The following is a 24,513-nucleotide window of genomic DNA, read 5'->3' as shown; positions in this document are numbered from 1 at the left end:
CCTTTACAGGGGTATGGTAGTAGGTGCAAGCTGCACCCGTTTGGCAAGTACAGCAGCGCTGCTGAGTTTCTCACGCTGAACAGTTTCATTGTGTGTATCAAGAAGGTGTTCCTACTGTTTGGTAAACTCAGTGTACTGTATATGACGTGCATTATACAAGTGTGGTCCTCCCTCCTGGGATAGCTACAAAATGACACATTGGTTTCCTTACCCTGTAAGAGTCTGTGGACAACATATGACTGCAATTCTAATATCGGTCACACGCTAACATCGGTCACATGACTTGAATGGGATTCGTGCCACAATTGCTAAAGTATTTGTGCCAGGGAAACTAAACCAATGCATGGATTGCTGTCATATCTTGTCCATAGACTTCTTACAGGGTAAGGAAACCAATGTGCCTTTTTGTAATTTGGGTGAAGTATCCCTGTAGTTAATCCTTATCTCAATTGACATGCATTCGTAATGTATTACAGTATTATTTGCATGGGATATGGTTGAGATGTGTATGATACTTTTGGTCATGTACTGTATGTGGACACCTGCTCGTCGAACATCTCATTCCAAAATCATTGGCATTAATATAGAGTTGGTCCCCCCTTTGCTGCTATAAAAGCCTCCACTCTTCTGGGAAGGCTTTCCACTAGATGTTGGAACATTGCTGGAGGGACTTGCTTCCATTCAGCCACAAGAGCATTAGTGAGGTCAGGCACTGATGTTGGGCGATTAGGCCTCGCTCGCAGTCGGTTTTACAATTCATCACAAAGGTATTCGATTGAGTTGAGGTCAAGGCTCTGTGCAGGCCAGTAAAGTTCTTCCACACCGATCTCTACAAACCATTTCTGTATAGACCTTGCTTTGTGCACGGGGGCATTGTCATGCTGAAACAGCAAAGGGTCTTCCCCAAACTGTTGCCACAAAGTTGGAAGCACAGAATCATCTAGAATGTTATGGTTTGATGTAGAGTTAAGATTTTCTTTCACTGGAACTAAGGGGCCGAACCATGACAAACAGCCCCAGACCATTATTCCTCATCCACCAAACTTTACAGTTGACACTTGCATTCGGGCAGGTTGAGTTCTACTGGCATCCACCAAACCCAGATTTGTCCGTCGGACTGCCAGATGGTGAAGCGTGATTCATCACTCCAGAGAACGCGTGTCCACCGCTCCTGAGTCCAATAGGGGAGCTATACACTACTCCAGCTGACGCTTGGCATTGTGCATGGTGATCTTAGGCTTGTGTGCGGCTGCTCAGCCATTGAAACCCATTTCATGAAGCTCTCAACTAACAGCTAATTATGTTTACGTTGCTTCCAGAGACAGTTTGGAACTCGGTAGTGAGTTTTGCAAATGAGGACAGATGATTTTTATGTGCTACGTGCTTCAGCACTCGGAGGTCCCGTTCTGTGAGCTTGTGTAGTCTACAACTTCGCGGCTGAGCTGTTGTTGCTCCTAGAAGTTTCCACTTCACAATAACAGCACTTACAGTTGACCGGGGCAGCTCTAGCAGGGCAGAAATTTGACAAACTGACTTGTTGTATAAGGAGGCATCCTATGACGGTGCCGCTTTGAAATTCACTGAGGTCTTCAGTAAGTCCATTCTACTGCCAATGTTTATCTGTGGAGATTGCATGGCTGTGTGCTCAATTTTATACACCTTTAAGCAGCGGGCGAGGCTGAAATAGCATCCACATACTTTTGTATATATAGTGTATCTATAGTATTTTCATACAGCATTATTGTGTGTCCACAAGGAGAGAAGGAAGCTCATTTACACAGTTGAGAGTCGCCCTCTCAAGTCCTTCTCTCTTTTAAATACATTTATTGGAAAGGTTAAGGAGAGCCTGGAGGAGACCCAGTGATCCCAGGGTGGTTATGCCTGAGGAGTGGGACCTGAACAAGGATTGTCAGTGAAGAATAGGCCTCTTGGCAGGGGACAGATAGGCAGCGATACGCTGTGAACCTGTGGCAACCAGCGGTGATAAAGACGAGAACACATGGAGAAGCTTGAGAGGCTCTGTGTGTTATGGAAAGTGGGCATGGACGTTTTGCTTCTTTAGCCCCGTTTACACCTGGTAGAAACATGCATCCTTAATCCTGATCCACATTCTGATTGAGTCCAAATTTTAAGACTGGTGAAGACGATTAAAAGACACATTGTGATCTGAATGTGATCAGATCTTCATGCCCACCTCCAGAGGTAGTCAGGCACGCATTGTCACTGGATATGTAGACGGATCTGGAAAGTAAAACCATTTAAATGATCATTATGGCACCAATATTTCTTAAAGTAAATAAATATATATATTTTTAAAGAATATCTGTCAAATAATTTGCATCGAGGGAGGTACCAGGAAATCTGGTCACAATGAGTATACAGTGGACATATAAAAGTCACATTTTAACACCATGCACAATCAGAATGTGGACAGGATCAGAACACAGGACCAGGTTTAAACAAAGCTTTTGAGCAGTAACTGATAAAGATGAAGTACATGTGGGGACTGCCTGAAGCGCCGGGGGCTGTGTCAATATCGAGTCCCCCACTGCTTGTCACCACAGGGGTGGCGAACCCTCCTCCTGGAGAACTACTGGGTTTTCAGGTTACTGCCCCAGCCCTGCTAAACACTAACACCTGATTCTACTAATCAACTGCTCATCAGGACCTTGCTTACATATCCTTTCTGCTGGATGTTTGTATGTGCAAACTCACAGCATTAGCAAAGCAACCCACATAGCCTCCTTGAGCCAATCTGCCTCTTGAGATGTGGTTTCTGTTGGGGCACCACGTGATGCTCAGGTGTTATGACTGGAAAACTCCCACGCTTGGCCACAATGGTCATCACGCTGCAGTCAGTATCCCACACTTTGATCCTGCCAGGTCAAGTGTGTGAGTGAACCTGTGAGTAAACAAGGGGGCAATGAGGTGGCACGAGCTCCCCTCTTTTGTTGTGAATGGGGATGTTAGTTTTTATTGGTTTCATTTGGTCAGTGAAATCGAATGCAGTGGAGGAAATGGCTTTGAAGTGCAGAGTTTAAGTGCACAGACTTCAGGGTGATTGACTGCATTTCCCTTGTAGTTGACCTTGGTTAGAAAGTAAACATTGATGGGAGCTTGGGGGTTAGATTGGCTACTTTCGCCATAGGGATTCTATGGGATTAGGCTTGGAGATCTCAGTTCAGCGATCTTGGAGCTGTATTGGAGCAGATTTCTGATTTGTGGAGATTTCTGATTTGAGAGAGAGCACAATAAAAGGATAACTTTTTGGAATGTCAAAATGTTTGTGTTTTCAAAATGGTTTTGCATTAAGTTTGATGTGTTTCACCCTTCACATAAATGGAATTGAATGGATTTCTGTACAAATAACCTTGGAAACCTTAGTTGAGATTATCCGATGTGGTTTGGTTCATCTTTACCTCTAGCTAGAATGGGTGAGAAGATGTTCCCCTCTTAAAGTGATTTAAAAACTTTTTAAAAATCTCCAGCATGGTTTGACAAAGAGCTTAAAAAAAGAGATTGCACTTAAGCATTTGTTTGACATTTTATTAGGAAATCTGTAATGTGTACACTTTGTTCACTTAAAGTCTAATGACTTGTATAACAAACATGACTTCAGTTATCATTCATGAAAAGTACCCATTTATTTTTTTTATAGAATCAGTACTAAATGAAATAGACAAGACGTTGGTCCAGTGCATTAACAACCCTGTGAAAAAGTAAAGTGGGCCTCTGCATTCTTAGAACACATCAAATGTACAGTACACAAATAGACATAGCCAGTACACAAATAGCCAGTACACAAATAGACAATATTGACATTATTGAACATCCTAAAGATGAACAGAGAATTGGTCCCCCAATAGCTGGCCTTTCAAGATGCATTGAAGTGTGATGCTGGTGGCATATATAGAAACACAGCAAAGCTACATGTATACTAACTGAGGCAGCAAGTTTAATGACCAGACCATTATAATGAGTGAAACGGCTACACATTCTCATCTGTCTTGCATAGATTGTCAACAGTCCAAAAAAGGATTGTGCCAATGACAAGGCCAAGCTAGTTTAGTAAAGAAAAATAAATGGTCTATTGCACATAAGTTTTCCACAATACTTCTTCCAGGCATTTAAACATGATACCATTTGCTTTACAGCTGGCAATTCATTGTACAGCAATCTAATATATTGGACATTTAAGGGCATGTAATGCTACTTTAGTCCAGCTGACCTCAAGAGTATTTATTTTGCAGTAAGTAGATTGTCCAAAGGCCCGTTCGACAGGATTTGATTGTCAATCTTCTCATTTGAGTAAGAATCCAAGCAGGGTGAATTCAGTTAGGCCGCACTGACCTGTTCCAATATGGAAACGTAGCGAACCACTTCACGCACGGACAAGTCCCGGACCGTTTAGACGCAGAACCATCATCTCAGTGTCTCTCATATTAGGCTATTGGAACTACTCAGTTCTCTTCCTCCCGAAAACGGCGGACATGCTTCTCACGATACCTTTGATCCCAGCTGCCCCCTTCTTGAGCGCCCTCGCCTCTCGGATAAGGTCGAGCAGTTCGTGAAATACCAGCTGTACCCCGTGGTATGTCTCCGCTGCAGAGATCTCGAAAAAGCCACAGTTTGTGGAAAGGGTGAGGAGGCGTCCTTCCTCGCTGGAGACGGTGCGGCGATGCTGGAGGTCGCGTTTATTCCCGACGATGACGATGGGAGGTGGGCCGGGGAATTTGCTTTTGGCTTGCCGGATGCGCTTCACCTGTTGCCGCACCACGTTGAAGCTGGCACGGTCACATATGCTGTAAACCAGGATGAAACCGTCCGCCCACTGGAGTTGTCGGTTGCTGATGTGTCCCGCGCCCTCATCATTCTAAAACACATGAAGACAAAATACATTCATTTAGTAAACCCTTTAGCCTCCGTGTTTAATAGAAAACCTCAATCATGCCCTGACTGTTGGAGTGTCCACTAGTCAAAGTCTTTGTTACCATTATAACTTTATTATAATGTAGCCCGAATGATATACAATGTTTTGCCTCACCTGAGGGCAAAGTGAGTCCCAGATATTAAAACAGATATCCCGTCCGTCTATTCGGTCAGTATGACTGTAGATGGATTCTGTAAAGGCAAAAATAACGGACCATTTATATACTTGGTTTGATCGACTGTAACCTTTTGATATGAACGCAATTATAGCATTACTAATGGATCAAGTCAAAAGACCAGCACTTACCAATATCACCGTATTCGCCAATAAACCTTCTAGTGAGAAACCGCACCGTGAGAGCTGAGGGGAGAAAATAGCGCAATTGATGAGACATGTTGATCAGTACATGTATTAGCCCTACACAAGGAAAGACATTCTACATTGCATTTGACCACCATAACTCGTCTACTTTCAATGATCACAAATATATGCTATTCATGGTGCACAAAGACTGTCAATGTCATGAATAAAAGTGCAAAAACATTTCAAGGATTCATTCAAATTATTCTCACCAGATTTACCGACGCTTTCAGCTCCAAGTAGTAAGAAATTAGCCTCCACTTTTTGCTGACTTCCTTCCATTGTTTTGTTGTAGTGGCGTGTGCGGATTTAGTTAGACAACCATTTGTTAAAAGGGTGCAACGTTTTCCGTGTCTGCTCAACGTGGAGGATACACAAAGTGTAAAATATATGGGATTGTGCCGTGTCGATTTATAAGGGGTAGGCGGGCCCGGTTCTGTGATGGCTAAACCTACGGGCCAATGAGAGGACTGTGCGCTTGTCAGAGGCCAATGCGCTTAATATAGAACTTCGTAACTCGCCGATTAACAATACAGAATCATAGTAGCGGTAAGTAGTTTGCTGCGTTTTTATTTTTTATTGTATTTAAGTGTGTGTGTGTGTGTGGGGGGGGTGCTGACAAAAAAAAATGTTTGTCTGCACTACATACACTATATTGGTCCACAAATACAGCACATTAAAAGGCCCAGTGCACTAACATTTGTGATAATTCAGATTTTTCAGGGGTACTGCAGCCCCTTTACGCTCCGCTGCTATGTACAGAATAGCATAATACCCTAAACCTTCAAATGTATCAATTTCATATTCAGTTGTTTGAGTTTAGTTAAATGGACACATTCATATGAAACCATAATCTTGGAAGTAAACAGAACACAATTTATAGTCTACCAAAAAACACAAAGTAGACACTAAAATAACTTGCGATTAAGTTACCCCACTCTGTACAGTCATAAGATCAACGGCAGGAGGACCTATATGATGGGTAAACAATGTTTTGCATTCATTCAATTTACTGATGACCAATGCCACCCGGTGGTGGTAATATTGACATTTTAACTTACTGTTAAATGTTGTTAGTTGTCCTGTTTGAATAGTGCCCAGTAAGATTTTCACAGAGTTGTACAAAAGATGCAAACAAATGTTTATTGTAAATAGATACGAAATATAAAAGATGCACACACAAACACTTGAAACACTTTATCCCCAATGTTTTTAACCAACTACAGTTGTGGCCAAAAAACAATTTTCAGAAAATGAAATGTTATTTTAGAAAACAGAATTTTTTAAAGATGAGTGTGGTTCCAATATATTTGGAGGCAACTGTACAAACATGTTCAGCAAGCAATTCAAATCAATACATAAAAAGACAGGATTCGTTTCACATTCTTTATCTTTCATTTCGTCCTGCGTGAAATGTCTTTGCCTGCACGCTCTACCTCGAGAGGTCTCGGAGTCTTCCTCATGGTCACTTTCTCCTTGTCCCCCTCTTGTTCCGCCTCCTCCGCTTCCCCTTGGTGGGGATTGACGAGCAGCTAAGAGTGCAGGGTCCCCTCAAACGTTTTGCCCAGCTCCTTCCCAAAACATGCCTGAAATCAGTCCACTGACTTGGAATGGTGAGAGAGGAAATGGTGAGAGAGAGGAATGGTGAGAGAGAGGAATGGTGAGAGAGAGGAATGGTGAGAGAGAGCAACAGAACCAGATCACTATTGATGACTAAAGAGAGCAATAGAGTACGGCTTTCCAAATGCAAAGCTCTGACTAATTGTTTCGTAAAGTAAAAAGGTAGGGGTTGAGGGATTTTGACAAAGAAAACAGTCGTCATTTGGAAATGAGGGCCTTACATATGGAACTGTAGCCATCATATGCATTTCTCTATAGGAAATCAGGGTGAGCTGAGCCATGGACACAGCCGTCGTGAGTCTCCTCACAATCACGCTCTTCAACAGTGTGTGGAGGAGAAGCCAGACATCGGACACAAATTCCGACCGGGTGCAGTAACGGGGACCAGTTTCCGTAGCAACTGTCCCCGTATCATGGTGATGTCAATGTAGTGAGAAGACCGGGAAGAGAGCTAAGGAGAAGAGAATCAATACCATTTCTCTCTAAAGTCAAAGCAATACGACTAACATCAAACTGCAATTGTATACAGTATATTCAACACACAGTTGAAAAACAAAGTCATACTTCATTAAAAGGACTAGTCATTTGTCAGCAACCTACATGGTAATAAACATGAAAAGTTTGTGTTTATGTGTGACATTTTAATAGCTAACACTATGACAATACTAAGAGGGATGTTGAGGATGTAAAGGTAAATGCAGTAAGTTGCCCTTGTCGATTACCTTGGCTGGTCTGTAGAGGACAACGCTGCACTTTCTGCATAAAAGGACGAGTAGTAAGCGCTCACATCTCTGTAGGGTTAATACCAAAGGGTAAGAGATGGTTGACACACACGGTCCAGCAAATCCACACTGTAGACCAGTGTTACCCAACTCCAGGAGCCCCAACACACATTTTTGCTGTAGCCCCAGACAAGCACACCGGATTAAACTTGTCAACTAATCATCAAGCCCTCAATGAGTTGAATAGGTGAGTTTGTCTGGGGTCACAACAAAAATATGTACTGTTGGGTAACACTGCTTTAGAGTACAATAGACAAAACACCTTGAGTGGGCAAACTAACAGAAGCAATAGGGATTTAATGGCCAGACTAAAAAAAAAATGGATGAGTTGGATGAGTCTGGGTTAAAATAACAAATTAAGCCCTAGTCATATCAGTCATATCAGAAATACATGGTTGACATTTTTACTCTATCCTTGTTTCTTTCAATTAAAAATTATTTCCTGGATCTAAAAATCAGATAATTTCCATTAAAATAGGGTCAGGGTCAATAAGTACTAGAAGCAGACACAGTAAAAAAAACAGACCTTCGTAGACATGCTCAAACAGAGAACTGGGCATGCAGTCATGTGTGTACACAGATGCACATATTGAAGTGAAAGATAGACGTGCCCCGACATGCTCCACAAAGTAAAAAGGCTCACCATTTGGTCAGGAGGGCACATACAGTCCCCCGTCAGTCCCACTGTAGTCCTGCAGCAACGCCAGATCAGAGAGGTCCCGGCACAGCATACACTGCCAGCTCTCACTGGGAAAGCAGTATTGCATACATCAGGCCAATACAGAGAGAGAAATCTCAATGCTTTATTTGGGCCCCACAGTGAAACCTCTTTCCACACAGGGGCCCACATTTGAGATCCATATACAATACAGATTCTAATAAGAAACCAATTATTTAAGTAATAAAAGTAAAAAATATATAATATACACTGAACAAAAATATAAAAACACCTCATGTAGAAAGTGTTGGTTCCATGTTTCATGAGCTGAAAAAAAAAATTCCAGAAATGTTCCATAAAGCCAATAAGCTTATTTCTCTCAAATGACGGGCACAAATTTGTTTAACATCCCGTTTAGTGAGCATTCCTCCATTGCCAAGGTAATCCATCCACCTGACAGGCGTGGCATATCAAGAAGCTGATTAAACAGCATGGTGATTACACAGGTGCACCTTGTGCTGGGGACAAAAGGCCACTAAAATGTGCAGTTTTGTCAGAACAGAATGCTACAGATGTCTCAAGTTGATGGAGCATGCAATTGGCATGCTTGGCTGCAGGAATATCCACCAGAGCTGTTACCAGATAATTGAATGTTTATGAGGCCGATACGTAAACTTAATAAAGAGCAGTGATACTAGCAAGAGCATTGTGTGAGTTCTTCCCTTTTTTCATTATGTTCAGTTTTCTACCATAAGCCGCCTCCGTCGTTTTAGAGAAATTGGCAGTACGTCCAACCGGCCTCACAAATGCAGACCATGTATAATCTGATGAAACGGTTTGTACAACCGAAGAATTTCTGCACAGAAACCATTGCAGGAAGCTCATCTGTATGCACGTCATCCTCACCAAGGTCTTGAACTGATTGCAGTTGAGTCGGAACCGACCTCACTGGGAAAATGCTCACTTTCGATGGCCATTGACAAGCTGGAGAAGTATGCTCTTTACGAATGAATCCTGGTTTCAACTGTACCGGGCAGATGGCAGACAGCATCATGTGGGCAAGCTGTTTGCTGAGGTAAACATTGTGAACAGTGCCCCATGGTGGCGGTGAGTTATGGCATCCAAAAAAGTATGAAATATATAATATATATTGATTTGTTTGATAGTCTTCAAAGTAACCACTCTTTGCCTTTTGACAGCTTTGCATACTCTTGGCATTCTCTCAACCAGCTTCATGAGGTAGTCACCTGGAATGCATTTCAATTAACAGGTGTGCCTTGTTCAAAGTTAATTTGTGGAATTTCTTTCCCTCTTAATGCCTCCCTCTTATATAGAAGATATCCCTATTTGGTAAAAGACCAAGTCCATATTACAGCAAAAAAGCTCAAATAAGCATTACTTTATTAAGACATGAAGGTCAGTCAATCCAGAAAATGTCCAGAACTTTGAAGTGCAGCAGCTCAAACCATCAAGCATTATGATGAAACTGGCTCACATGAGGACCGCCACAGGAAGGAAGACCCAGAGTTACCTGTTCTGCAGATAAGTTCACTCGAGTTACCAGTCTCAGAAATTGCAGCCCAAATAAATGCTTCAGAGTTCAAGTAACATACATCTCAACAACTGTTCAGAGGAGACTGCGTGAATCAGGCCTTCATGGTCGAATTGCTGCAAATAAACCACTACTAAAAGGACACCAATAAGAAGAAGAGACTTGTTTGGGCCAAGAAACACGAGCAATAGACATTAGACCGGTGGAAAACTGTCCTTTGTTCTGATGAGTCCAAATGTGTCATTTTTGGTTCCAACTGCAGTGTTTTTGTGAAACACAGAGTAAGTGAACGGATGGGCAATGGTCATCAAGGCAAAGGGTGGCTACTTTGAAGAATGTCAAATATATATATTTTTTGTCGAACTCTTTTTTGGTTACGATATGATTCCATGTCTTATTTCTTGTCAGCAAGAAAATGTGATATTAACACACATTCAAACCAACACTGAAAGTTGGCCTTACCGGCGCGTCCGTCTGTATCACCTGAACGATAGTTTGCTGCCCTTTGACCCCTGGGAGGAGGCGGAAGCGGGTTGGCGGGACGCTAACATGGGCGTCAAGGATGGGCATCCAAAGCAAAGACACCTGGGGAAATCTACAGAGAGCCATGCACTGAGGTTAAACCCACAATATGATGTATGCATGCATGTACAAACTCAATTAAGCTACAAACCATCACACTGAAGTAATTCATGCCCAAAATAATGATTTGTGCCGTTTTTCTGGTTGACAAATGTTACAATAAGGATAGAAAGATTGTCACCTGCTATTAAGTCGAACAGATGCCTGGCACCCAGTCTCTTCAATACAGTCAGCAGCACTGACATCAACATCAGCCATATTGTCATCTTCCTCCTGTATGACAGCAAGAGAAATGGTTTACATTTTACTGTTCTGTTGTGAAAGAGTGAGACAGCCATTGCGCTCAGATGAAATAAAAAAATAAATCATATGAGTCATAAATGCTTCAAATGAAATTGTTTAAATACACTCTGACACCATTACACTATACGTTACACCAACAAGAGTTTATATGAAAATAAATGGATTAAAAATATTTCCACTTTTGTTTGGTATGAAAGGCAAGAGACTGCAGAAAGACTTAACAGGCTGGAGTTAGTTGTGATTCAGGGCATAAACTAGGTAGATTTGGACTAAAAGCAAACACTTACCACTATCGGAGAGCAGAAATCATTGCTGAGGTCAAGGGTGAGGTCAAGTTCAACTTCCTTAGTGCAGCTGGGGACACTGACCACATTGACAGTGTCATTTGTGGATACCTCATTGGTGGTTGACATGTCTGTCTGAATTATCTCTGTGCAGTCAGTTACGGCTAGGTCCCTCTGCAGAGTCGCAGTCTGCACAATGCCGGTAAGGACAGTTTCACTGTGGACTGGTTCCATCTGGTCTATCTGGACTGCATAAACTGGTTCAGTCAGGACAGGGTCTGTCTGCACGGTTTCAGTCTCATTGAAGTTTGACTGGACAATTTCATTCTGCAGGGTTTCGGCCATGGCACAGTCTGTCTGCACCGTTTCAATGAAGGCAGAGTCCGTCTGCACCGTTTCAGGCTGGAAAACATCCCTTTGGACAATTTCAGTCACAACCATTTGTGTGCGGACAGGGTCAGTCTGGACAGTTTCAGTAGGTAGTGTGTCAGGCATAATCACTCTGATGGGTTCCATTAACCCTGTAACTGATAAGCTGTCTGTGGCTGGCGGTTCTTCCTTGATTGTGATCCCAGATACTTGTGTGCTTACGTTGACAAAGTAGGTCTGGTCAGTTTCAGTATGCACAATGTCGCTTTGGACAGTGTTAGAATGCACAAGGTTAATCTGGACAGGCACAGTTTGTGCAGGTTTAGGCATGTCTGTCGTCACAGACTCCATTGGGCCTGTAACTGGCCGTAATGTTTGTTCCTCCTGGATTCCAACTACTTGAGAAGGAACAATTACCATCTGGGCTGTTTTATTCTGGAAAAGTACTGTCTGGTCAGATGCAGTCTGGACAAGTTCGGCCTGGCTGGTCTCATTCTGGACAAAATCTGGCTGGGCAGTTTTATTATGGACAATGTCTATCTCCGTGGATTTTTCCATGACAAAGACTGTTGGATTTGGGTCTGCCTGGATGAGGTCATCATCTGACTTGGAAATTTCCATTTGTACAGAGTCTGCCTGGGCATTAGCGGTGTGTACGAGGAGAGTAGAGGCGGCTTCATCCTTTCTGCACAATCCTGACTGAGCAGTGCCATTCTGGGTGGGCTGCTTGGTGTCCTGGACTGTTGAAATATTCTTTACCCGTTGAAAAATTCTGATGGGATATATTGGACCAGTGGACTGTGACTGAGGAGCTTCCTGTTGAGAGGATGTGATAGTGTCTTATTAATAAGATTAAGACTATCAAAGGCCAGAGGTGTGATCTTAATTCAATTTTTTAAAAACAGGCTTCAAAAAGTTTCCAATTACATTGCATAATGCAGATATGATGAATTATTGAATTATTCATAGCTGATCTACAATTTTTATACTTCAGATAACGCAACACAGTATTCAGTCCAAAGTTTCCCCAAATTGCGATTTAGCAAAACGTTTAACTTTCCATTATTTACTCAACGTCCCAAGACCTAACTGAGGATACAAAACAGGGCAATCGACAAACTAGCATAAAATGAGATTTGGGACACCAACAGACAGAAGATGGATTTGAGAGGAAGTAAAGAGATGGGAGGAAAAAGAGGACACATGAACTACTATGGGATAGGAACTACTAGGAGATACTATAGATAAGAGGGAAATTAACAGTAAAGACCTTTCTTCACAACTAACCATAGGGCTCTTTGGAGAGGTGGGGTCTGGCAGACATGGTGGGCGGAGTCCTCCTGGGACAGAACCAGCTAGCACTTGGTTTTGACCTCCTCTAACATCTCTCAAGATGTTGGAAAAGGGCACGTCATTACAAATGAAGACCAGGCTTCCATTGTCAAGCCTGCCCACAGCGCCAGTGGGACCAGAAACTGGAGCGCTGTTGGACAAAACCAAGTATGGGGGGACAGCCCTTACACATCCAAAGCTGGGGGGAGTGTTCACAGTACCAGGAAAAAGAGTGGCATTAGCTGGTGACATGCCCCAAGTGACGGAGTTCCCGGTGACAGGGAGTGTGAAGGGAGCTAAAACCACCTGATTGGCCGTCTTCACACTCCTGCCAACAACCAGATTTGATTGACGGCTGCCTGAAGCCTTAGTAGCTTCTTGTCCATACACTGGAGCCGTTGCATTCTGGTCCGTAATGTTGGGTATAGCTTCTCTTTCTATGACAACGGTAGCAGCCACATCCCCAGCCTGCTTTTCAGTACCTATAGGGGGAACCCTCTCACAGGAGGAGTCCGCTGGTACCTTCAAGGGCTGCAAACAACTTCGTTTAATTTGAGGACCCACATTTTCATCCCCTGCTTTCCTTTTGACATGAAAGGCCCGGGAAACAAGTTCCACCTTCAGGTCAGACTTTGAGGAGCCACCCTGATACCCGTGATATGGGACAGGGGTGTCCAGTGCAATCCCTGATAATGACTAGCAGTCTTTGTTTTCCGTGTTTACAGCACATCGCTGGGGACCTGTTGCATTCACAGCAGACGTAGAGGACAAGGACAGAGGGCTGTCAGAGCGGGAAGAGGATAGTGCCTGTAAAGAGAGTCCGCGAGAGTCAGGGGAAAAGTGGTAAAATGACAGTCTCTCTGGTTCATGGGGATAGGGGGAGGACCGGGGGCAAGAAAGCGAGGGCATTAGTGTTGGTTGACATTGGGAGAGGGGAGCATTTCCTGCTGACATACTGGAGGTTTCCTGGGATGAAGGTGACAATGTTGAGGATGCTCTGCCATTTCTCTGCTGTTCCAGAGAAGATTGGGGAGGATTGATTTGAGTCTTTCTCAGATTTAGCCGAGCAAACGGGACCTGCTTAGTCACAATTTCCCCTGAACGAAAACAGAATGACATACACATTAATTAAGAGTGCAACTTCCACCATCTTCTACTATTTTTCTCTAAGCTGTAACAAAATCTTTCTGGCAGCATCAAGCAAACAAAAAAAAAGCAATATCACTGCATAGAGATGTCATTATTCACAAGTGCGACAAATCTAGACGCATCACAAAAATCACAGTGCTTTGATACGTACCAAAACATCCAAGGGTTTGGTGGATGTCCTGGCCACAATGGAGCTTCAGCTCCTTCATTGTAGACACTGCACTGGGGTTTTTGCCTAGAACACCTTGCAGCTCAGAGTGGATCTAAAAAGGGGAAAGAAGAGGACGGTAGGAAACAAGATGGTGAGACAATTTGAGCACTGGTGGGTCAAGAAAGGCATGATTCATTTTTTATGTATCGTAAAAACTTCAACTAAACGCAGTCTCCCTTTTAATAGCCGGGCATCGGCACACATTCCGGCAAATAAACACCCGTTTCATATAAAACACTTTTTTTTTTTTTTACAAGGTTGCCACGGATACAGCTGATATTCCCAGTCATGTGCATTAAAACTTGTTTTTATTTTTTTTATTTCTGTCATCGTCGCTAGCCATGGCGCCATGAAGCCCAAAACTGAGGATGTATGATAGGCAGCCTAGTCTTCGCAAATCTGATTCGTGATGGATTTGTAATTAGAATGTTTATACTGGTCACAATAGACAATATGGTTGTCTTTTCCATATTTTATTGAGCAAAATCTGTGTGGATTAAGGAAATAGACGCCTGGCTCAAATACTGAAGATACCGAACACTCACTCTCCTCCCAACAGTGATCCTAGGCAACAAACAATGAGACAATTACCAATCATTCAAATATAGAGTGCAGCATCAAGTTATCTACACAGCTGGCTGGACACTGTGGACAAAACAGCGATTTTTCATTGGCACGACTGGGTTGACTCAGGGAATTAAGTTGACTTGTAAGTTGCATGAGGAGTAACCTCATCTGAGACCTGAAGATACCTGGGCTTTAGCTCAGCAGTCTAAACATCATCTTCAGTCCCTCAGACTAATTTGGTCTACAACTTGGTTGGATCAGCAGTGAGAAAATATGTACAAAACACAAACTGGTAAAAAAAAGGTGCTTTACTGGTAGAGCATGTGGGTAAGGTTGCTATCTCCATACTAAAGCTAATTTGGCTTTGATGTTTATAATTAACACCTAATTCTGAATTGTCGTCAAATAGACAAAAATGTTTAGAATATTTCTCCTATAGCTGCCGTTTCCATTTACATGTCTGCTTTTGTCGAATTAACCTGCATCAATGGAAACCTGCCTTCTGACAAGAGGAATGATGTCCAATACACAGCCTAACAGGGTGAGGCCCCACAAGAGCAATTAGCACAGCAAATGGTCCATCACAATGCATTGCATTATTGACATCTGTGATTTACATCATTTACATTTCAGTCATGCTGGGAGGTGCTGTGGGATTATTTAAGAAACTCTTTGAAGATTTCAGATGTTTTCGGAAAATGGGCAGGGAATCTGCTGTCCTAGCTTCAGGGAGAAGCTGGTTCCACTATTGGAGTATAAGGACCGCAGAGTTTTGACTGGGCTGAGCATGAACCACCCTTCCGTATGGGTGGAAGGGCCAAGAGACCAGATTCTGCCAATCTGATGTGTGTGTGAAATGTTACCTGCATTTCCTTGGAAAGCTGCATGGCCCTCTTCACCAGGACACTCCAGATGCCCTTGATGCCCTCTCCTGATGCCCTCTCCTGCAGATCCTCCAAGTCAGACAGCCTGGGGGCAAAGTTCACACAGCTAGCTATGACATTTATTAATTATTTCATGAGACTAAATGACCACAAATGATAGACCCAGTAAGACTAAATTATCAACAATGATAGTATCCAAGTCTTACTGGGTCTGTCTTTGATACAGCAGACTCCTGAACAATTGGTGTGCCGCCATCATCATTTTCATTCACGCACACCCAGAAACAAATGCGTTAACAACTGACCGCCCATCCAGGTCCTGTAGGTTCTGTTGCACAGTCCCTCTCTGCATCCGCACAGTCTCGATTAGATACTGTAAGCATTTCCTCTGCTCTGGTAAAGCGTCCTGGGCAAACTGGTACCTTGAGGAAATAAACAGAAATGACAGAAAGAGAGAAGATCAAGCAGTAAGTAAGTAGTAAGGCATGAGGGAACTGATGACATCTATGGTCTCCATATGTATATTTAGAATGCCGCAGGAAGAGATGGCTGCCGTTTTACGGGCTCCTAACCAATTGTGCACTATGGGACTTATTTTGTACATAATGTTTTTGCCACCGTCTCTTATGACCGAAAATAACTTCTGGGTAGAAGGACAGCGATTTCTCACCTCACAAAGAATCTTTCTTTAATGAGTCAGACGCAAATAATTGAATTCTGACAAGGCCCAAATCCCCGTCAATCGCATGAAGAAGAGACGGAGATAACGGGGACGTCGGTCGGGGTGTGCCTTGTAAGGATCCGACGGTGAGTGGGTAATCCGCCTCTACCGTCAGTACTGTTAGGCAACGTGCAATCATTGGATAATAAACTGGATGAGCTCCAATCAAGACTATCCTACCAAACGGTCATTCAAAACTGTAATATCTTATGTTTCACTGAGTCGTGGCTGAACGACGACATGGACAACATACAGCTGGCAGGGTTTTCTGTGCATCGGCAAGATAGAACAGCCACCTCTGGTAAGACAAGGGGTGGCGGTCTGTGTATATTTGTAAACAGCAGCTGATGCACGAAATCTAATATTAACTTCTTATGGCTGGGGGCGCTATTTTCACGTTCGGATGAAAAGCGTGCCCAGAGTAAACTGCCTGCTACTCAGGCCCAGAAGCTAAGATATGCATATTAGATTAGGATAGAAAACACTCTGAAGTTTGAATGATGTCTGTGAGTATAACAGAACTCATATGGCAGGCGAAAACATGCGAAAAATCCAACCAGGAAGTGGGAAATCTGAGGTTTGTAGTTTAAGTGATTGCCTATCCAATATATAGTGTACCATTTGGTCCGATTGCACTTCCTAAGGCTTCCACTAGATGTCAACAGTGTTTAGAAAGTTTTTTCAGGCTTCTACTGTGAAGGGGGTGAGAATAATAGCTGTTTGAGTCAAGGGTCTGGCAGAAAGCCATTAGTTTAGTCGTGAGCACGAGCTCTGTTCCTTTTCCTTTCTAAAGACATAGGAATTCCCGGTTGAAACATTGAAGATTTATGATAAAAACATCCTAAAGATTGATTCTATACATCGTTTGACATGTTTCTACGAACTGTATGTAATAGAACTTTTGACTTTGTCTGGATTTAGTGCTTGTGGATTACTGGACTAAATGCGAACAAAAAGGAGGTATTTGGACATAAATGATGGACTTTATCGAACAAAACAAACATTTATTGTGGAACTGGGATTCCTGTGAGTGCATTCCGATGAAGATCGTCAAAGGTAAGTGAATATTTATAATGCTATTTCTGACTTCTGTTGACTCCACAACATGGCAGTATCTGTTTGGTGGCTGAGCGCTGTACTCAGATTATCGCATGGTGTGCTTTTGCCGTAAAGCTTTTTTGAAATCTGACACAGCGGTTGCATTAAGGAGAAGTATATCTTTAATGCTAAGCATAACACTTGTTGTGGCTCTCTGCAAAATCACTGGATGTTTTGGAGGCAAAACATTACTGAACATAACGCGCCAACGTAAACTGAGATTTCTGGATATAAATATGAACTTCATCAAACAAAACATACATGTATTGTGTAACATTAAGTCCAATGAGTGCCATCTGATGAAGATCAAAGGTTAGTGATGAATTTTCCCTCTATTTCTGCTTTTTGTGATTCCTCTCTTTGGCTGGAAAATGGCTGTTTTTTGTGACTAGGCGCTGACCCAACATAATCGCATGGAATGCTTTCGTCGTAAAGCCTTATTTTTTAATTTTTTTTAAATCGGACACTGTGGTGGGATTAACAATCAGTTTATCTTTAAAATGGTGTATAATACTTGTATGTTTGAGAAATTGTAATTATGAGATGTGTTTGAATTTGGCGCCCTGCACTGTCACTGGCTGTTGTCAAATAGATCCCGTTCACGGGATTTCAGCTGTAAGTTAAGGAAGTCTCAAGGTTTTGCTCACCTGAGGTAGAGTATCTTATGATAAGCTGTACTATCTATATTTTTCGTAGCAGTCTATTTACCACCCCAAACCGATGCTAGCACTAAGACCGCACTCAACCAACCTTAAGGCCATAAGCAAACAAGAAAATGCTCATCTAGAGGCGGCGCTCCTAGTGGCCGGGGGCTTTAATACAGGGAAACTTAAATCCATTTCACCTCATTTCTACAGCATGTGCAACCAGAGGGGGGTTAGGTTAGGTTAGGGTTAGGGGGGGAATAAATAAACTCGACCACCTTTACTCCACACACAGAGACACGTACAAAGCTCTCACTCACCCCCAATTTGGAAAATTTGACCATAATTCCATCCTTCTGATTCCCGCTTACAAGTAAAACCTAAAGCAGTGATTAGATAACACAGATGCTAAGCTACAGGACTGTTTTGCTAGCAGACTGGAATATGTTCCGGGATTCTTCCGATGGCATTGAGGAATACACCACATCAGTCACTGGCTTCAACAATAAGTGCATTGATGACGTCGTCCCCACAGTGACCGTACATACATATCCCAACCAGAAGCCATGGATTACAGGCAAAATCCGCACTGAGCTAAAGGCTAGAGCTTCCTGCTATGCCCTCCGACGAACCATCAAACAGGAAAAGTGTCAATACAGGACTTACATTGAATCGTACCACACCGGCTCCGATGATCGTCAGATGTGGCATTATGTGCTACAAAAGGAAGCACAGCTGCAAGCTGCCCAGTGACATGAGCCTACCAGACGACCTAAATGACTTCTATGCTCGCGTCGAGGCAAGCAACATTGAGAAGCATGCATAAAAGCACCAGCTGTTACGGAAGAATGTGTGATCACGCTCTCCATAGCCGATGTGAGTAAGTCCTTTAAACAGGTCAAGAAGGCCGCAGGGAAAGACGGATTACAAGGACGTGTACTCCGAGCATACGCTAACTTCCTGGCAAGTGTCTTCAGACATTTTCAAACTGTCCCTGACGAAGTCTGTAATACCAACATGTTTCAAGCACACCACCACAGTGCCTGTGCCCAAGAACACTAAGGTAACCTGCCTAAATTACTTCCGACCCGTAGCACTCACGTCTGTAGCCATGAAGTGCTTTGAAAGGCTGGTCATGGCTCACAACACCATTATCCCAGAAACCCTAGACCTACTCCAATTTGCATACCACCCCAACAGATCCACACATGACGCAATCTCTATTGCATTCCACACCGCCCTTTCTCACCTGGACAAAAGGAACACCTACGTGAGAATGCTATTCATTGACTACAGCTCAGCGTTCAACACCATAGTGCCCTCAAAGCTAAACACTACGCTAAGGACCCTGGGACTAAACACCTCCCTCTGCAACTGGATCCTGGACTTTGACGGGCCGCCACCAGGTGGTAAGAGTAGGTAACAACAAATCTGCCACGCTGCTCCTCAACACAGGGGCCACTCAGGGGTGCGTGCTCAGTCCCTTCCTATACTCCCTGTTCACATATAAATGCATGGCAAAGCACGATTCCAACGCCATCATTAAGTTTGCCGACGATACAACAGTGTTGGGCCTGATCACCGACACAGATGAGACAGCCTGTAGGGAGGAAGTCAGAGACCTGGCAGTGTGGTTACAGGATAACCTCTCCTGTTATCAAGCCAAAGGAGATGATCATGGACTACAGGAAAAGCAGGGCCGAGTACGTCCCCATTCTCATCGACGGGGCTGAAGTGGAGCAGGTTGAGAGCTTCAAGTTCCTTGGTGTCCACATCACCAACGAACTATAATGGTCCAAGCACACCAAGACATTTGTGAAGAGGACACGACAACACCTATTCCCCCTCAGGAGACTGAAAAGATTTGGCATGGTTCTTCAGGTCCTCAAAATGTTCTATAGCTGCACCATCGAGAGCATCCTGACTGGTTGCATCACCGCCTAGTATGGCAACTGCTCGGCCTCCGACCTCAAGGCACTAGAGGGTAGTGCAGCCCAGTATATCACTGGGGCCAAGGTTCCTGGCATCCAGGAATTTCTAAACCTGTTTTTGCTTTGTCATTATATGGTATTGAGTAGATTGAGGGGGGAAAAATTATCAATTTTAGAATAAGGCAGTAACGTAACAAAATTAGGAACAGGTCAGGGGGTCTGAATACATTCCAAATGCACTGTAGCTCCATTCCTGTGTATTTTACTGTTGGGAAGGGCTCGTAAGCAAGCATTTCATGATAAAGTCTACCTACACCTGTTGTATTCGGCCCATGTGACAAATACAATTTTATTTGGAGGTGCTTGAGGGAAATCTTACTTGTGCTCCTTGTGGAAGGTTAGCTGACAATCACAGCAAGTCAGTTGATCACAAGTCACACAGAAAAGCTTCATCTGCTCTCTCTTAAGGATGGGACACAACACTGTCCTGCTGAAACCTGGAGATTGAACATTTCACGCCATCACTGACAGCTAATAAATATCCACTAGAGGTCGACTGATCATGATTTTTCAACGCCGATACAGATTATTGGAGGACCAAAAAAGGACCAAAAAAGCAGATACCGATTAATTGGCCGATTTAAAACATTTTTTATTTGTAATAATGGCAATTACAACAATACTGAATGAACACTTAATTTAACTTAATATAATACATCAATAAAATCAATTTAGACTTAAGTAAATAATGTTCAATTTGGTTTAAATAATGCAAAAACAGTGTTAGATAAGTAAAAGTGCAATATGTGCTTTGTAAGACGAGCTAACGTTTCAGTTCTTTGCTCAGAACATATGAAAGCTGGTGGTTCCTTTTAACATGAATCTTCAATATTCCCAGGTAATAAGTTTTAGGTTGTAGTTATTATAGGAATTATAGGACTTTTTCCCTCTATACCATTTGTATTTCATTAACCTTTGACTATTGGATGTTCTTATAGGCACTTTAGTATTGCCAGTGTAAGAGTATAGCTTCCGTCCCTCTCCTCGCTCCTGCCTGGGCTCGAACCAGCAACACAATGACAACAGCCACCATCGAAGCAGTGTTACCCATACATAGCAAGGGGAACAACCTCTCCAAGGCTCAGAAAGAGTGACGTTTGAAACGCTATTAGCGCATGCTAACTAGCTAGCCATTTCACTTCGGTTACACCAGCCTCATCTCGGGAGTTGATAGGCTTGAAGTCAAACAGCGCAATGCTTGACGCACAATGAAGAGCTGCTGGCAAAACGCACGGAAGTGCTGTTTGAATAAATGTTTACACGCCTGCTTCTGCCTACCACCGCTCAGCCAGATACTTCGATACCTGTATGCTCAGTCAGATTATATGCAACGCTAGATAATACCTAGTAATATCATCAACCATGTGTAGTTAACTAGTGATTATGATTGATTGTTTTTTTATGAGATAAGTTTAATGCTAGCTAGCAACTTACCTTGGCTTACTGCATTCGCGTAACAGGCAGTCTCCTTGTGGAGTGCAATGACAGAGAGGCAGGCCGTTATTGCGTTGGACTAGTTAACTGTAAGGGTGCAAGATTGGATCCCCCGAGCTGACAAGGTGAAAATCTGTCGTTCTGCCCCTGAACAAGGCAGTTAACCCACCGTTCCTAGGCAGTCATTGAAAATAAGAATTTGTTCTTAACTGACTTGCCTAGTTAAATAATGTTATTACTTTTTTCTTGTTAATTGTCAAATCGGCACCCAAAAATACCGATTTCCGATTGTTATGAAAACTTGAAATCGGCCCTAATTAAAAATCGGCCATTCCGATTAAATCGTCCGACCTCTAGTTAACACTGCTTTGAATAAGGTGTTCCACTGGATTAAAACATTTCATTGGCCAGTGCTAAATGTTTGTGGTCATAGCCTGTTCTGACAATGGCAGAGGGTTGTACCTGGAGGTTATTGGGGTAGGACATTATGGTTGCGTGTTAACTTCACCCTCTTGTGGGCTGCAACAGTCAGAGCAGAGCGGTTCGCCACATTCTACACACCAGCCACAGACCACAGGCTCACCACAACCCCCACACTGAAAAAGAGGGGTATCATATCAGCTTTCATTCCATTCATAGCCAACAGGCTACTGCATGTATACATTGAGTGATACAAATATTATTTTGTTCACTGTCATTCACAGCAGCACCCATCCATTACCTACCCAGGGTTTTGAATCAGTGGGGAAGCTAGGGAGGAAAGGATTGTCAATGATTTCGGAAGAAGTGTATTGCCTTCCACAGACCGGACATTCTAGGAGAAAATGGAAGTGATTTTCAATTCACGGGATGGACAGGAATGCTTGTCTGCAATCACATTGCCATGTCTTGAACAGACTTACACGTTTACCACAGAAATGGTTTGATTAGTCCAAGTGTGGCATATTTTAATTGTTGGACAGACTGTGAATCAGAATGGTCAGAGACTGAATCTGATCCGTGGTCAAGTCTCTTCAGCCGAGTCATACTCAATGCAACCTAATCACTCAAATTCTTAATAGTTTCTAAATAGTGTGACATCGTTCAACATTGCTCACCTGTCTTGAAATCACTTAGGGGAACACACCCCTGACACACAGAATGTAGGCATGGTAGAAGTTGATTTCTGTCACGCTTCAATTCCGTACAACACAAACCACAAGCATCGAGGGGCCACAGTGGTCGCATGGTTACAGGTTATCCCTCTGTCAGCTCTCGGAGATACCATTTCACCAAACGATTATAAAACTGTCTAACCACCATGAAACAAAAAGGGTGAGAAGAAAAGTGAGTTAAGCATTCACCTGGGGTCACACTGGCACACTTTGTTTACTTTTAGCATATCTAGCTAACGTTAAATGGTTTATGGCCACGTCTTATATGACTTGAGATTGTGAGACTAACGTTAGCTAGTAACGTTTGTAGCAAGGCCCTCAAATCAATTTCCATGCGATACTTCGCTAGTTAATGACGAGCTCCTTAAAAAGTCTAGTCATTCGGCTTTGACTTATATTAAAACGATTGTTAAAATTTGCCAGCGGTAACCAGCTTGCCTCAGACTCCAACACGCATGTCATGTGGCGCGAAAGTAGAAAAATAAAAACGTGTGTTCTTTCTGTGGCGTTCTTGCAACTCTCAATTACCGAATCCCATTTGAAGGGCAATCTGCAGTCCAAACAATAACAACGAATTTGCCCCGCCACTATTTCGATAAACAACTGCGGGATGGGGCTGAACAAAATTCATAGACAGAACTGCCTATGCAAGGACGGAACCTCTATTATATACAATTATATTTTAAACCATGTTGAGGCTATACAGTGTTAGTTTAAAATTACAAATGGTTTAAACACAGAGAACAACAAGCGTATACTTTGGGTTCTGATGTGGTTAGACAGTTGAACTACGATCATGAGGAAACAATGGCTATATATCATGAAATTAAAAGTGCAAAAATGTACGTAGCAAATCACATATTTGTCGGAAGAGATGAACATGCACATATTTAAAAACAATATGCAACTTATCGTTTTATCTATAAAACTTAATTTATCGATTTATTTTGGGATCCACCCCTATAAATGTAATTTGCCTGATGAGGTGCGAGTGGAGGTCAGTCATTTCATTTATGCACATGTTCCTTACTTCCCTCTCCTCCTCGATTACCTTTGACCTTTTTCAAAAGGAGGCGGGAGAGGACGGAGGAGAGAGAACGCAGGACTTGAGCTATCAAATTGAGAAAAGGCCCTAGATGTCAAAACTCTTCTGTGAAGTTCTCAGGTAGGATACACACTATCCTCAATGAAAGTTTGCTATCGAGGAGAGGAGGACACTTCCATCGCCTACTAACGAATTGACATCTCCCCTCAACCACTTATCAGCTTCTGGGTCACAGAAGAGAGGAGGACAGAGGAGAAGGTGGAGAACTGACTTTTACCCAAATGAGAAAAGGTCTAGGCCTATTTGAAGTTAAAGCAAATTGTGTGTCTTATCATTTCGCGGCTGAGCCGTTGTTGCTCCGAGACGTTTCCACTGCACAATAACAGCATTTAGAGTTGACCGGGGCAGCAATACATTTGATTAACTGATTTGTTGGAAAGGTGGAATCCTATGGTGGTGCCACGTTGATAGTCACTGAGCTCTGCGGTACGGGCCACTCTCCTGCCAATGTTTATCTATGGAGATTGCATGTCTATGTGCTCGATTTTATACACCTATCAGCAACTGGGGTGGCTGAAACAGCCAAATCCACAAATTTGAAGGGAATCCACAAATATGTAGTGTACATTATCACCTGACCTGTGGAATTCCGAGTAAACTCTGCCCTCTATCAGTTGGAAGAGACACTACATACCTGACTCCTGAGAGTTCAACATTCTCTGGGGTGAAGTGCTTAGTGCAGAAATAGATGAAGTTTCTCTGGGGGTCCCATTGCCCCTGACCTTGTGGGCCCTTGTGTTTTGCTAGGTGATGATCAATAGGTCCTGGCGTGGGGCTCTGGGC

At 43.0% G+C, this 24,513-nt stretch overlaps 2 protein-coding genes and 1 long non-coding RNA gene across 5 annotated transcripts; all 3 read right to left on the bottom strand.

Annotated features, from left to right (window-relative positions):
- Positions 1 to 3,629: 3,629 nt before the first annotated feature.
- Positions 3,630 to 5,669, bottom strand: LOC118398106 (ras-related and estrogen-regulated growth inhibitor-like protein). Its single transcript, XM_035793139.2, has 4 exons — positions 5,503 to 5,669; positions 5,237 to 5,290; positions 5,045 to 5,121; positions 3,630 to 4,873 (listed from the first exon to the last, which is right to left on the bottom strand). Exons 1-4 carry the CDS (start codon positions 5,570 to 5,572, stop codon positions 4,457 to 4,459), a joined length of 618 nt encoding a protein of 205 aa, XP_035649032.1. The 5' UTR covers positions 5,573 to 5,669; the 3' UTR covers positions 3,630 to 4,456.
- Positions 5,670 to 6,419: 750 nt separating this feature from the next.
- LOC118397738 (uncharacterized) lies at positions 6,420 to 15,635 on the bottom strand. Of its 3 annotated transcripts, none has more exons than XM_035792634.2 (11): positions 15,563 to 15,635; positions 14,073 to 14,184; positions 12,728 to 13,869; positions 11,075 to 12,256; positions 10,666 to 10,757; positions 10,365 to 10,497; positions 9,257 to 9,420; positions 8,336 to 8,439; positions 7,633 to 7,701; positions 7,132 to 7,361; positions 6,420 to 6,894 (listed from the first exon to the last, which is right to left on the bottom strand). In XM_035792634.2, exons 3-7 carry the CDS (start codon positions 13,022 to 13,024, stop codon positions 9,352 to 9,354), a joined length of 1,773 nt encoding a protein of 590 aa, XP_035648527.1. In that variant the 5' UTR covers positions 13,025 to 13,869; positions 14,073 to 14,184; positions 15,563 to 15,635; the 3' UTR covers positions 6,420 to 6,894; positions 7,132 to 7,361; positions 7,633 to 7,701; positions 8,336 to 8,439; positions 9,257 to 9,351. The 3 variants fall into 3 exon arrangements, with proteins under 3 accessions (XP_035648527.1, XP_052326293.1, XP_035648528.1); XM_052470333.1 differs by having other exon boundaries at positions 6,420 to 6,890; XM_035792635.2 differs by lacking the exon at positions 9,257 to 9,420.
- Positions 15,625 to 23,120, bottom strand: LOC118397737 (uncharacterized). Its single transcript, XR_004828464.2, has 5 exons — positions 22,569 to 23,120; positions 22,197 to 22,285; positions 21,934 to 22,067; positions 15,889 to 16,005; positions 15,625 to 15,668 (listed from the first exon to the last, which is right to left on the bottom strand). It is a non-coding gene; the product is annotated as an uncharacterized LOC118397737 (long non-coding RNA).
- Positions 23,121 to 24,513: the final 1,393 nt, after the last annotated feature.

Source organism: Oncorhynchus keta, chromosome 19 (assembly GCF_023373465.1).
Source record: "Oncorhynchus keta strain PuntledgeMale-10-30-2019 chromosome 19, Oket_V2, whole genome shotgun sequence".
NCBI lineage: Eukaryota > Metazoa > Chordata > Actinopteri > Salmoniformes > Salmonidae > Oncorhynchus > Oncorhynchus keta.
The sequence above is the reverse complement of the archived record's forward strand: the minus strand, read 5'-3'. Positions and strand labels throughout refer to the sequence as shown.